Consider the following 14960-nt stretch of genomic DNA (forward strand, 5'->3'; position numbering starts at 1 on the left):
GGACGACAGCCAGAGCTGTGCGTGAGTGCATGGGCGGAAACAATAAATAACTTTTAGGTGGAGGTAGGGACTTGCAGAAGTGGTTGTAGAGTGGTGCTGGTACCATGAATGTAGAAAAAGCCTCGCTTTTGATTGATCACTTTTGGAAACGCTGTCAGGAGCCAAATTCCAGGCGGCGTGGAACCGTCATTTTATCCCATCACTTACATTTGCAATGTAAAATCGCGGCGTAGGCAATCCTGTACAATTAATAAACATTCGTACAAAATTAACACCAAAATGATCGCTTTTCACCGAGTTGGACCACCACGAGGCGTTACAAAAACGAGGAGAACGTAAATTTGCCCGCTCGTTTATGCCTCGAGCCCCAAGAATGGTGACGTTATTTATGGCCTCTGTGGATGCGTATCTGCTTGGAAGCAGCTGGACCACCCTACCCGAATCTGATATCTCCACATCGAAGACCTGACTGGGATTGAGAAATAATTCTAAATCACTGTTGTTATTATTTTATTTTTATTTATTTAATTAACCAATATAGAATGTTTTGACAAAACGAATTGGAATATATATATATATATATATAGAACCTGCATTTTCGATGAGACATTTTTAAACATGCGTCACTTGTTTCATGTAATTAATACAACGTTCACAATCAATAAAGTCCACTTCAGTACTGAGTGCAGCAATATGTGCTCATGTTGCTTGGTTCCGGGATATGACAGTGGGCAATCGTTTAAGGTCAGGATATCTGTCCATTAGTACGCAAGGTTTTTGTTCTCTATTGGATTTGCAAGACCTTATGATGCCATATTTTTCCCCCTTCCTCTATTTCTCCATTCTCTGCCTCCAACACCAGGAGATCTTAGGAGATTTGTGGAGGCTGCCCTTTTCCATCGATACACCAGGACATAGAAGAAACTCTCTCGGTGAGTTTCACGCTGTATTTTTGTCTTTTTTTTTCTCAAAGTTCATCACTTGGGACTATAACTGTGTGCATGTATGTGAGCCATAAGTGATTCGGAGAGAGATTTCGATTTGCGGGATGACTGGATGTTGAAAATGTAAAAAAAAAAAAAAAAAAAAAAAAAAAAAAAATCAAATGTAAATATGTCTTTTCAAATTTATTCATATATATATACAGTATATATATATATATATATATATATATATATATATATATATATATATATATATATATATGTATATACATGTTAAAGTGACTTCAAACATTAATAGCTCCTGATTGCAAGATATGATTCATGTAAATATAGATACTATGAAATAAGTAATATAATACAGTGTATAAAGATATCCGGATTCAATGTTTGCATTCGTACATTCAAAGAGGTTAAATGTTATAATGGCTTGTGCGGATACATAAGCGTGACATAAATACAACAGGAAACAAGCGAGCTCGTGTGTACATCAGTTGACTAATAAAACAGACCCTTGTAATCACTGTAAAAGCATGAATTGTATTCCAGCAGTAACCGACATTAAAATGACGTTTCAGCACGGGGATCATAACTTCGCTCAAATAGGAACTCAATAAACTATTTCTGTGCTATAGCAAGCCAAATTTGAACGGGGTATTTTGGCATTTATAGCCCTTTCAATCGATGTATATTCAAAAGTTTTTAAAATCACATCTCGATGCATCTCCTTGTGTGAGGTCTTGAGAGGAAAAAAAAAACAATCCTTAGGCAATCTGAAATGTTGGATCCGCCACTCTAACATTGAATTATCCAAGAAAAATACAAAAATCAAGCGCCATTCTTCGCAATCAGTGGCGCGACTTCACAATGGCGCGCAAGTAAATCCCCTCGGGGTGCACGTCTCTCCCCCACGCTGTTGCGCGTTGTAGAAAAAAAACGCTGATTATACGTTTGGTTAATGAGTAACGTGGTCTTAGCAGATCCCTGACACAAAAGACTGCGTTGAATAAAAACGTTGCAGACTTGCACATTTTCGGCTCCCACCCTTTTCCACCTACACGGAGCTCTTCCTCACTTTTTAACCGCCAACAACGACTGTGATCTGCTTTTAACTCGCTCTACATTTTCACACGCAAGCGAGAGATCTCATAAATCTTACGTTCGTCCAAACGCCCTGCATGATAAAAAAAAAGAGAGAGAGAGGGAGCGATAGAGAGCGCGAGCGAGAGTGGGAGAGAAAGACAGAGTGAGAGAGAGACTGAGAGCGAGTGAACGAGAGAGAAAGAGAGCGAGAGAGAGAGAGAGAGAGAGAGAGAGAGAGAGAGAGAGAGAGAGAGAGAGAGAGAGGGCGAGGGGAATTGAAAATAAACCACGCAGTGGAGTCTGAGGCTGAGCAGACTGTGAGATTCTCTTCGCAGCGAATGCTAACTGCTATATTCTGTGGCAACGTGTGGGTGTCCTTATTTTTGAACTCATTCGTTTTGGCGCTGTTATTTTTGATTCAAAACTTTGTCCCCACTTTTACTAATTGTACTGTAGAAGAGGATATTTTGCCCACTCACTGATGACCTGAATGTGAGTGTCAACGTTTGTTTGTCTCTACATGTGCCCTGTGATTAACTGGCGACCAATCCCGGGTGTAGTCTTTCGCCCAATGTCAATTGGGATCGGTTCCATCTCCACACGATCCTGAACATATTAAGCATTATAGAAAATGGATAGATGGATAAAGACGTAGATGGACGAACGATGGGACGGGTGGATGGATGGACAAACGGATTATAAACATTGAATATTAGAAATGCAAATGAATGAAGTGCACACTCTCCAAAAGTGCGAGAGGAAGAGGGTTCCTGTAAACCCTCGAGTGCTTTTTTTATTGCTTCCGAGTCACCAAACACGAGCAAATAAATCACCACAAACAACTTCACAATTATCACAGCTACATTCCAATGTCACGTGAATGCTCAAACCAAAACATAGATAATGCCACACAAGATTAAGGCCATTTGTGATTCAATACACACGCTGTATCTCAAAATTCGGACTTGCAGTAGTTTCCAGTGGCATACAACAGACGATTAATTTATTAGTAACTTTGCCTGTCTGTGTGCATACAACAACCAAAAAGTCACATTCTTTGTCAACCAAAACGGACTGTCACTATCCCGATTTAAGGAGAAGTCAAGTCATGTTTTAAAATATGTTCTATGCACCCCCGCTAGTCTTAAACGCCACATCCTGATTAAACTTAATATTGCGTTTGTGGAATGAAGAGGACACCCCCTTTCTGAATTTGGTGACGTAGCTTTTACAAACTGAGCCATGATTGGTTGTTTCCGAGGCCGTGAACTGTGATGTCATTTTCAGTCAAAAGCAAGTGTCAAAATGGCCGCCCCCTTAGATTACTAAAACAGGTGGATTTTGCCGCTTAATTCATATTCCATAACACAATAATAATAAGAATGCCGTGTTTGGATTGGGGCCACGTAAAACATAACGTTTTTTTGACTCGATTTCCACTGCAAGGATGCGCTAGCCCGTAGAGCAACCATTTGTGAACAACAAATGGATATGGATGCTCAGCAACACAAGTGTAGTGTGTAAATTTTGTCATTTTCTCAGCGTATGTAGATGTTGCGTCATATGTCGTAAGTATGCCATTGATTCGTTATTTTGACTATTTGCTAAAAAAAAAGTAAAAAGAAATTAAAATAATACATCAATTCAAATGACGGTTGAAATGCGATAATATGGCAGCTGGACGACAGCTCGTGCATTTCTTAAATGTATTTAATTAGATTGCGTTTTTCTATAGCATGACTAACTGCGTAGATTTTAAAAGATGAACGCGTTCCCTGCTGCCTTTGTTGCATTTACAGACCAGTTTAAAAAAGGCATTGCGCAAACTATCTTTACCCGCAAGCAATCTTTTTTTAATTAATATTCAGAGAAGTAATTATTACCGCTGAATGTTTATTCATTCGAGCCTTAAAGTTGCGTGTCCACGGGATGCGAAATCTGTCGTCGTTCATGGAACCAGATGAAATGACATGATATTTTGCGAGGGTATGAATTCACATTTTGTGTGAGCGAAGTTGAGCTATACGGTGGGGACTTGGAGATATACCATACACATTCATAGATTGAGTTCAGAAATACGCGCTCCTAACCGAGGGTCAACAAAAATATATCGATAATTTAATTGGGTAAATAACCACTATAGCGCGATCCTGTAAGCGTCAATCTGGAGCACAGATCCAAGATCTTCGTGTAGTGAGATATTGAGGATACAGAAGAAAGGAAGCCAGACGACGACGAAAAACCATGATAGATGAATCATTAACGGTCTCGTATTTGTGTTGCTTTGGGTGTCTGTGTTGGGAGGTCCGATGCGCGATACATACTGAAAAAGAAAGACATTTGAGCCATTGTTATCAACCAGCAGCGGTGCAAGCAGACAGGCAGGCAGGCAGGCAGGCTGGTAGTGGAGTGGAGGGGATCGGGGGAGGTGGGGTGGGGGGGGGGGGGGGGGGGGGGGTCTGGAGCAGGCAGCAGGCGAGCTCCCGGTAAGATCGTTCAGCTTGTGAGCTAGCTATAGCCTGTCGGGAGGCTATCAGACCCCGTCCGCATATTCCACCTGTATACCGACCCCCTTCCACCACGGAAGTCTTGAATTTGTCCACCTCTCTCATCCGCTGACCGTTCATGTCACACGGCGTCCACCTTGCCGCCGTCCGCGGCCGCTGGCGCCTGGAGGTGGTGGTGGTGCTGTGGCGGCGGTGGTGGCGGCTGCAAACAGACGCCCGCTAGGCGAGAAAACCTCGCGGCAGCTTGCGCAGAAAATACGTGAAGACCGGAAAACGCCAGGATTCTTCCTTCATTTCATTATTTTAAAATGATTAATGAGATGTCCCAGTGACGACTCACCTGCGATGCGATCTTGCTGGGTCCTGTCGAGATTGTACCGGGACCGCCGGTGCTAATAAAGGTAAGCATGCCCCCACCAGCGGGCAGGCCAGGCGCTAATGCACGAGCTCGAACAACAGAACAGAAATATCATGTGTTTACGCATCGTGCAGTTTTGGGGCTGGCTCGTTATTTATGACTCGCGTGACTTCCAATGCTGGTTCAACAAGAGTTCACTATGCTTTAAAGTTCACTATGCTTTAAACTGTCTAATAGAGCACCCTCCCCCTCACCTCCGACCCCCTCCCCTCCACCTTATTCGGCAAGCCCCTTCGTTCTCTTTTTCGTATTTATCATCCACTCCCTCACTTCTTCCGACGTTATTTATTTATCTATTTATTTATTGCTTTGTTTATTTATTTTAAAGAAATAAACAAAAGCTGACACTTTCGATTCATATAACTTCTCTTCTTTTTTTCAAGGTTCCTCGTGATTTATTTATCCACCTATTTATTTATTTATGTATGTATTTATTTGTGCGTGCTTGGGTGTTCCCCCCAAAATGTGTTTCTTTTAACTGTGATTTACGGCACGTCAATTGCATACACCGCATGGCCACAACACCGATCGGCGTATTGTTTACGTACGAAATAGAGTTACCCCCGTTTTTGTTCTATTTTATAAGCATTTCCTATTGTTAAAAAAAAAAAATATATATATATGATTCCTGTCTCCCAGCTGGCATGATGCGTCACGGCAGGCGCCATTTGTAATTTTATATCACAGGATGAAGCAGTCACTGGACACCAAGGGCCAACCTCTCCCTCCGTTTCTCTCTCTCTTGTTTTTGTTGGGGTGCCTGTGTCACTTGGAGTGCATTATTCGGAGGAGACGTCGAAGAAAGTTGTTGATTGTATGAAGCTGTAGCCCTTACAAGCCAGGGGCGAAGACATTACGTGGCCCGTTTTAATCGCGAAACAGCTATGATTCAATAACCTAGTCCTCCTACCCTCACTGCCATGGTCTCGCTCTCTTCTTTTTTTCTCCCCCCGTTTGCTTGCGACTATTCCTCAGAGTAAATAATTAGGATTCCAGCTTGTCTAGCGGAAGATAAATGGCTGACATGTGTGACGTGCTGAGAGCTGGAGTGGAGCTGGACTGTGTCATCTCCGATAAATAAAAAACATACAAATAATGATAATTTCAAAACATGTGTGAGGTTTAAACATGTGGGAAAACGTATTCCTTAATTTAGTTTGATTATGTTCTTCATAATTTTGAATTCTAGGGAGATAAAGATTAATTCCCTCTTTGTTTCTTTGTTTAAATATAGGCTATTTATTTAAATCCGAATAATTTACTGTACGGTTTTTTTTGTACAGAAAATTTGTCACGTGGCAAAACGAATGGCTATTAGCAACAGAGCCATTGTTATGAAACATGACTCGAATTTGAAGCATAATACATGCGCTTTCTCTATTATTCCGTGAGAAGAAGGACGAGCATCCTTAAAATACATCCCTCCGTTAAAATGTTAAACTCCAGGGGCGGAACAAATGCCAGGTGTTCTCAGATGTTATCTATCTATCTATCTATCTATCTGTCTATCTGTCTATCTGTCTATCTATCTATCTATCTATCTATCTATCTATCTATCTATCTGTCTATCTGTCTATCTGTCTATCTATCTATCTATCTATCTATCTATCTATCTATCTATCTATCTATCTATCTATCTATCTATCTATCTACCACATTCACGTTCAGTTTTGTTTAAGTGTGACAATGACAGCCTTTAGCAACAACGAGCCAAGAGTCAAGCCTCAAATATAATACTACACTGACAGAAATGGCTACCGGCATTAGTCACCTTAAAACACAGCCTACAGAGTGACCAATTTCCCTCAGATGTTTCAAAAAATGTCTCGGTCATTATGACTGACAACAGAGATGCTGGGATATACCTTATCTAAAACACACATGCGCACGCACGAGCACACGCACGCACGCACGCACGCACAACTGGATTTGCAAACACTGAAACAATGCAAGGAAATGCGTCCATAGCAAATAATGTGCCTCATATTAAGCGATAAAAACACAGGGGTTGTTTATTTGAATGTAATAGGTAATTATGCAATTATTAGTTTTCATGTACTTGCTCATGTTATTACAATGTTATTTCACAAACACTGCACTCCATTTTCCTCCTTGCGCATTCATTACTGCCACCCTGTTTTGAACTTTTAGTCGCAGACTACATACAGTACGTGTATGTATGTCTTTCTTTGATGTGTGTGTGTGTGTGTGTGTGTGTGTGTGTGTGTGTGTGTGTGTGTGTGTGTGTGTGTGTGTGTGTGTGTGTGTAAAGAAAGAGGTCTGCCCTCCTTATGCCCCCTCCACAAGAGCATCTGCAGTCTGTGCTCAGGCTCAGAAGGGAGGGGGGCAGGAGGTGAGGGAAGAAAAGCGCCGGTTTCTATTCATGTCATGGCGCCTTTCAGTGGCAGAAGATGGATTTATCTCTCTCATTTCTTGTTTCTGCTTTTCCTAACCTTTTAGGTCAGATTGCAGGGGGCCATTTGAGAGACACCGTCACGTGACCCCTGGTGCCAAATGGTCTTCCGGCAGTGGTTCTCAACAAGGGCCGGAGCTAAAGAAGACATTGCCGCCTTTCCCAGACATGCAGAAGACAACATACTACGACAACTCAACTCTTTTTGGTGGCTACGCTTCTTATCAGGTGCAGGGGGCAGCAACTGCACCTGCCAACGGCTTTGGGGGCTATGAAGTCCCAGGGTCTCATCATCAGCCAATCTTCCAGTCGGCAACCCATCTGGATGTTGACTCTTACCACCGATCTGCCTGCTCTTTGCAGACACTGGGTGGGAGCGGTGGGCACCAGCAGCAGCAACAGCTCGCCAAAAACAAGGAGCTGAATGGCAGCTGCATGAGGCCCACCCTGCCTCCTGAGCAGCTCACTGGCTCCCAAGTCTCCCCACCTTTGGCCCCCAATCCAAGCGATGAAAGTACCGTCGCTCAGCAGCCAGGGGGCAGTGCTGGTGCCTCGTCAGTCCCCAAATCAGGCCCCAGCAGGTCATCAAATTCCTCCTCCTCGACGTCATCCTCCACTTCTTCCTCCTCCTCTTCGCTGCCCTCCAACCCAACTTTGGCCAAGCAGATATTTCCCTGGATGAAGGAGTCCCGCCAAGCGACCAAGCAGAAAAACTGTTCACCCAGCAACAACTCGGGCAATGGTGTGTTTTACCCATCTTTTTTATTGTTCAACTCCGCCAAGTCGGCGACCAAAGAATTGGATCTCTTCTGGTCTTCCAATGCTACTTTCATCAAATTTTTCCATACTCTAAAATACCTTTTGCCCCCATTTTTTCTTTGTTTCCCCATCACCACATTTCCTTTCAATTCTTTATTATAATGGCAATATTTATTCAAACATATCTAGAAAAAGAATACAATGATAATTAAAAAAACACTCAATTAAGTTAATTACGCAGCTCAACAGCAAATTTTAATCAGAGATGCCTTTATGTGTTCCGAAACGTTTTTTAATGCTGATTTAAAACGCGTCCTTAAGTTTGACCTATAAAAGCTTGCACAACACTGATTTTATCATATGTTGTAATTAATAGCTTTGCGGTTTCTGAAAAAAAAATCCACCTGTAGCTGAACCTAATCCTTAATTCATAAATATTTCTCAATAAAATACTATACTACATATTATATTATTACTATTATATTGTCATTATTACTATGAAAACCTGATGTTTGAGAGCAGAGGTGTCAAAATCAAGGTTCGGGGGCCAGATCTGGCCCGCCACATCATTTTATGTGGCCCGCGAAAGCAAATTAAAGATGTCAAATTTCATGATGCTTCCTAAAATCGCTACCAAAATTTCAAACTTTCATTCGAAATAAGTAAGAGTGATACAGTAAGCATTTTCTTGTTATCAAACCCCTCATTGCAATTTCTTAAACAATAGGGGGAAAAACTGTTATTTCTGACTTCTTTATATGGTTTCAGTCATACGGTAACGGCCTTCCAAACTAACAGAAATCTGGCCCGCGACAAAAATGAGTTTGACACCCATGATCTCGAGAAAAAAAATGAGGGCAGATTTGGAATTGATGTGAAAAATTAATCGAGAAAAGTTTAGTGGAATCTCTGAAAAAAAAAGGTTAAAATTTGTAGCCCAGTTTTATGATATATTTTTTTTACATTTCATAACATACCATTGCCAAATTGCGAGACTCTGAATCGGAAAATATACACACCCTTTAACAAGCCTGCCAGCTTACTCTGTCAATCAACATGTTCCTAAACGATGTCCCTCTCTTGCAAAAAGCATTATCCATTCCAGTAATGTGGTATTTAAATGAACTCAATGTGAATTGTTTGTTTGTTTGTTTGTTTGTTTGTTTATTGAACATAAAACATATAATAATAATATAATTATTTGACAGAAAATAAGGTAATAAGGGAATTGAAGGCCACCTCAGCATGATTTGTGCTCACAGTCTTTCTGCTGCTGTGATTGCTGCAGGGGCTTTTTGTCTTTGCGGCCAAGATGCAATTTAGCTGCCCACAACCAGTAGCAGGGCCTCTGTCTCTTAATAACTGCCACTGTTATCAAGTGCTGACAACTAATATCAGGGGATACTATGCTCTGCCTGCACAGTACCCCTACCTAAGAATGCAGACAAAAAAAATGTACTCAAATAAGAGGACTGTCACTTTTAAATCCGGTTATATCACACAGACACACACACATACAGTATATATATATAAATATGTAGCGGCTGGATAGCTCAGTTGGTAAGGCATCGGTTTTGGCATACGGGAGACGGTGGTTCGAATCCCGCTTGGGGCAAAAAATAATGAGCACATAACACCATCCAGTGTGGGTCCTTGGGCAAGATCCTTCACGCTAATGCCTACCTCATACAATGATGAGAGACAATAAAATGAATGACATGCCGGCTCAGACGTCGCCCGGCCAAACAAGGTCTGCGCCAGTTGGAATGCTACTACTCAAGCAACCCTAGTCAGAGGGGTTACATGCAGAGAATGTGGGCTAAATGGTTACTTCGAAACCCACAGTCACGGTTGACCACGAAACAACTAGTAGCTCAGTGTTCCAACATCCACAAACGGCAACTGCTGTCACAACTTGAGATTGATGAGGTACAACGCAGGTTCCATAGTGAAGGGCCCCAGGCTGCCAGATCAGAGGAGGAGGTCATACCAGAGATTGGGAGGCAAGCCCCAATGAATGCAGATGATGAGATTGGGAGGCCAGCCCCAATGAATGAAATACTGAGCGAGGGAGCAACTGACCTGAAAGCTAAGATCATGGCGAGAATGAAAGCTGGGCAACCTAGAAACCGATTACAACGGCTATGTGAAGTACCACCTGAAAGTCTCATGGAAAGTGTGAATGCAGCACTGAGGGCGATCCTGACCGTAACGATCACGGAAACCAATGAGCTGATATACGCTTCAGCATCAGTGATCCTTGAGATGCTTGGCTATAAGGGCAACCATGGAAGCCATGAGATACGTTACCCACCATGGAAAAAACGGTTGGAGGCTAAGATCAAGGCGGCTCGGAAAGATGTGAGTCAATTGACGGAGGCCCAGAGAGGTGTGATGAAAAGGCCGATACCTGAGAGGTACATCCGGATGACCATACCTGAAGCACTCAAAACTGCCAAACAAAGGCTCCAAGCCTTGTCCAGCCGCCTAAAGCGGTACACGAAAGAGAATGAGGCCAGACGAATAAACAGGCTGTTCGCAACACAACCTGCGAAAGTGTACGCTCAGTGGCAGGGTCCTAACAACAGAGACTGGAAACTGAAAGGTACTGGAAAGGCATATGGGAGAAGGAGGTTGCACATAACAGCAGTGCACAATGGCTGGTGACCCTGAGAGAGGAGCACAGCAACCTCCCTGAACAGAACCCAGTTACCATAACAGTGGCAGACATACAGGAAAGAGTCTCAGATATGAAGAACTGGACAGCACCAGGCCCGGACATGGTCCACACCTACTGGCTAAAGAAACTCACAGCCCTTCATGAGCGCCTAGCAGCACAAATGAACCAGCTGCTGAGGGATGGGACTCACCCAGGATGGCTAACCGAAGGGTGAACGATCCTGATCATGAAGGATCCCTCAAAGGGTGCAGTCTCATCCAACTATCGGCCAATAACCTGTCTATCCACAACATGGAAGCTCATGTCAGGCATCATTGCGGCTAAGATAAGTCGACACATGGATCAATACATGGGCGAAGCACAGAAGGGCATTGGTAGAGATACCAGAGGAGCCAAACATCAGCTCCTGGTTGACAGAACTGTTGCACAAGACTGCAGGTCCCGACGTACCAACCTGTGCACAGCCTGGATTGATTACAAGAAAGCCTATGACTCGATGCCACATACATGGATCACTGAATGCTTGGAGTTGTATAAGGTGAACAGGACCCTAAAAGCCTTCGTTGCGAACTCGATGAGGATGTGGAAAACCACACTTGAAGGCAATGGCAAGCCACTTACCCAAGTGTCCATCAAATGTGGCATATACCAAGGTGATGCACTCTCCCCACTGCTGTTCTGCATAGGACTGAACCCCCTCAGCCAAGTAATCACCAAGACAGGCTATGGATACCGCCTCAGAAATGGAGCTACGATCAGTCACCTCCTCTACATGGATGACATAAAGCTGTATGCTAAGAGCGAAAGGGACATAGACTCCCTGATCCACACAACCAGGATCTACAGCAGCGACATCGGGATGTCATTCGGGCTTGAGAAATGTAGTCGGATGGTGACTAAGAGAGGAAAGGTAGTCCGCACTGAAGGGGTCTCACTCCCTGAAGGAACAATAGCAGACATTGAGGACAGCTACAAGTACCTCGGTATACCACAAGCCAATGGCAACCTTGAACTGGCAACAAGGAAAGCGGCTACGGCCAAATACCTCCAGCGAGTGAGGCAAGTCCTAAGAAGCCAGCTCAATGGCAAGAATAAGACCCAGGCAATAAACAGCTATGCCCTGCCAGTGATCAGATACCCTGCAGGAATAATAAGGTGGCCAAAGGAAGAGATTCAGACCACGGACGTTAAGACCCGAAAGCTCCTAACCATGCATGGAGGGTTCCATCCCAAATCCAGCACCCTGAGACTGTACGCAAGCCGAAAGGAAGGAGGCCGGGGACTAGTGAGTGTGAGAGCCACTGTCCAGGATGAAACATCCAAGCTCCATGAATACATCAAGGAGAAGGCTCCAACGGATGACGTACTCAGAGAATGTCTCAGACAATGGGGAACAGAAGATGAGGCGCTGGAAGAGGGACCATCATGGGAGGACAAGCCCCTACACGGGATGTACCACCGGACCATAACTGAAGTGGCCGATCTCAAGAAGTCCTATCAGTGGCTCGAGAGGGCTGGCCTGAAGGACAGCACAGAGGCACTCATCCTAGCTGCTCAGGAGCAGGCCCTGAGCACCAGAGCCATTGAGGCCCAGATATACCACACCAGACAAGACCCAAGGTGTAGGTTGTGCAAAGAGGCACCTGAGACGATCCAACACATAACTGCAGGGTGTAAGATGCTGGTAGGGAAAGCCTACATGGAACGCCATAACCAGGTGGCTGGCATAGTCTACCGAAACATCTGTGCAGAGTATGGACTGGAAACCCCAAAGTCAAAATGGGAAACACCTCCGAAGGTGGTGGAGAATGACAGAGCGAAGATCCTGTGGGACTTCCAGATCCAGACTGACAAGATGGTAATGGCGAACCAACCAGATATCGTGATCATAGATAAAGGGCAGAGGAAAGCCGTTGTAGTGGATGTAGCGGTCCCAAGTGATGGAAACATCAGAAAGAAGGAACACGAGAAACTCGAGAAATACCAAGGGCTGGAAGCTAAAGGTGACAGTCATGCCTGTGGTGGTCGGAGCACTCGGGGCAGTGACCCCCAAACTAGATGAGTGGTTGCAACAGATCCCGGGAACAACATCGGACATCTCAGTCCAGAAATGTGCAGTGCTGGGAACAGCAAGGATACTGCGCAGAACCCTCAAGCTTCCTGGCCTCTGGTAGAGGACCCGAGCTGAATGAGGGACGGACACCACCCGAGGGGGGGTGAGACGAGGAAATTATATATATATATATACTGTATATATATATATATATATATACAGTATATACATCTGTCTCACAGTTCCGAGGTCATGGGTTCGTATCCTGCCCTTCCTGTGTGGAGCTCACATGTTCTCCCTGTGCCTGTGTGGGTTTTCTGCCACTACTCTGTTTTCCTCCCACCTTTTCAAAAACAGTCATGTTAAGTTAATTGAAAACATTTTTCTTCGGTGTGCATGAGAGTGTGAATTGTTGTTTGTCTATAGGTGCCCTGTGATTGGCTGGCAACCAGTCCAGGATGTATCACTCCTCACGCATAAAGTCACCTGGGATAGATTCCAGCATACCCATGACTCGAATGAGGATAAAAAAAAATAAAAGGACGGATAGATTGATTTTTAAATGAGCAGGATAAATACTCCAATATATAATAAGTGATGAGTAAAGTTGTTTTTTTTTCTTGTGTGGTTAGTGACATGTATCGGATCTGGGTTGCACAAATGTGAGGGCAGTGAGTCAAGTTAAAAGTTGGACATGTGCATGTATCCTCAATACAAGACGTAGGTGTGTGGTGGGGCGTAGCATTCCAGTGACCAAAGCTGGCTGATGTCTTTGTTGACAAAATGTGGTTTGGGCTCAGTGCATGCAGCACTTTGGCGTACATGTTCAGTGGTTTGTCAGCTTCCTGTCAGGTCAAGTTTGTCAAAGTCCACTCACTTTCTGCTGAAATTTGTTGATTGGTTGCTTGCCTTTTCTAATATTGTGTGCGTGTTCGTGCTTCCCCTGTCTCTGTTCCTCTTTGTTGAACCAAAAAAAAAAAAAACCAATGTCCATATGCCTAAAGTGGCATCTTTACAAAACAAAACATCTTTATTCGTGTGAATTTTGTTTATGTGACAGAAACTTTTTAAAAAAAAGTTTTTCTTGATAACACACAACAATTAAGCTAGCAGCTAGAGTCCTCATAAGTCGATCAGAAAGACTTGTTTACGTTGTCATATTTGGAGTCCTAGTTATTGTCCTACATTTTTGCTTGAAGGTTGGTATGCTGATTAAGAATACTGTTCGAGGCTTGGAAATGTGCCATCCATCCATTTTCCGATCAGCTTTATCCTCACAAGGGTCATGGGGGGTGCTGGAGCCTATCCCGGCCGTCTTCGGGCAGTAGGCGGGGACACCCTGAACCGGTTTCCAGCCAATCACATGGCACACAGAGACGAACAACCATCCGCACTCACACTCACACCTAGGGACAATTTAGAGCATAGGTGTCAAACGCAGGTCCTGGAGGGCCACTGCCCTGCATGTTTTCCAAGTCTCCCTGTTGCAACACACCTGATTCAAATGATCAGATCATCAGCAAGCTCTGCGGAAGCCTGACATTGAACCTGTTCATTTGAATCAGGTGTGTTGCAACAGGGAGACTTGGAAAACATGCAGGACAGCGGCCCTCCAGGACCTGAGTTTGACACCTATGATTTAGAGTGTTCAATCAGCCTGTCATGCATGTTTTTAGAATGTGGGAGGAAACCGGAGTACCCGGAGAAAACCCACGCAGGACCGGGGAGAACATGCAAACTTCACACAGGAAGGCCGGAGCCGGGATCAAACCCACAACCTCTGTACTGTGAGGTCGACGCGCTAACCACTGGTCCACCAGGCCACCCTGGAAATGCGCCAATGGGTAAATTAAAAGGTTATAAATTAAGGTTGGGAACGATAAAACGATATGACCATGTAGTCGTTCATGAAGATGTCAGATACGGCTATGACGGATGGGACAGACTCAGCAATCTATCCGAATCATCCAGTGATAATTAGTATAATTGATTTTGGCGTTCTTGATTGGCCATCGTGAGACTTATGGCTCTCTTTTCATAGACGGTACATATAGAAACGTTGTCTTATCCTGATTTTCATACAGGTGCAAGCCTCTATGTGCCTGT

At 43.9% G+C, this 14960-nt stretch overlaps 1 protein-coding gene across 3 annotated transcripts in view; it reads left to right on the forward strand.

The window, feature by feature from the left end:
* Positions 1 to 14960, forward strand: part of hoxb3a (homeobox B3a) — a 38604-nt gene that overhangs the window by 18341 nt on the left and 5303 nt on the right. For 2 of the 3 annotated variants that reach the window (XM_086132464.1, XM_086132466.1), the window contains exons 2-3: positions 863 to 932; positions 7410 to 8104. In XM_086132464.1, the coding sequence (XP_085988590.1) occupies positions 7531 to 8104 (574 nt within the window). In that variant the 5' untranslated portion in view covers positions 863 to 932; positions 7410 to 7530. Of the gene's footprint in view, positions 1 to 862; positions 933 to 4807; positions 4933 to 7409; positions 8105 to 14960 lie in introns of those variants that run through there. The other variant, XM_086132465.1, reaches the window with a different exon arrangement.

The sequence above is a fragment of the Hippocampus guttulatus genome, chromosome 16 (assembly GCF_054856545.1).
Source record: "Hippocampus guttulatus isolate MCC_2025c chromosome 16, RoL_Hgut_1.0, whole genome shotgun sequence".
NCBI classification, from domain to species: Eukaryota; Metazoa; Chordata; class Actinopteri; order Syngnathiformes; family Syngnathidae; genus Hippocampus; species Hippocampus guttulatus.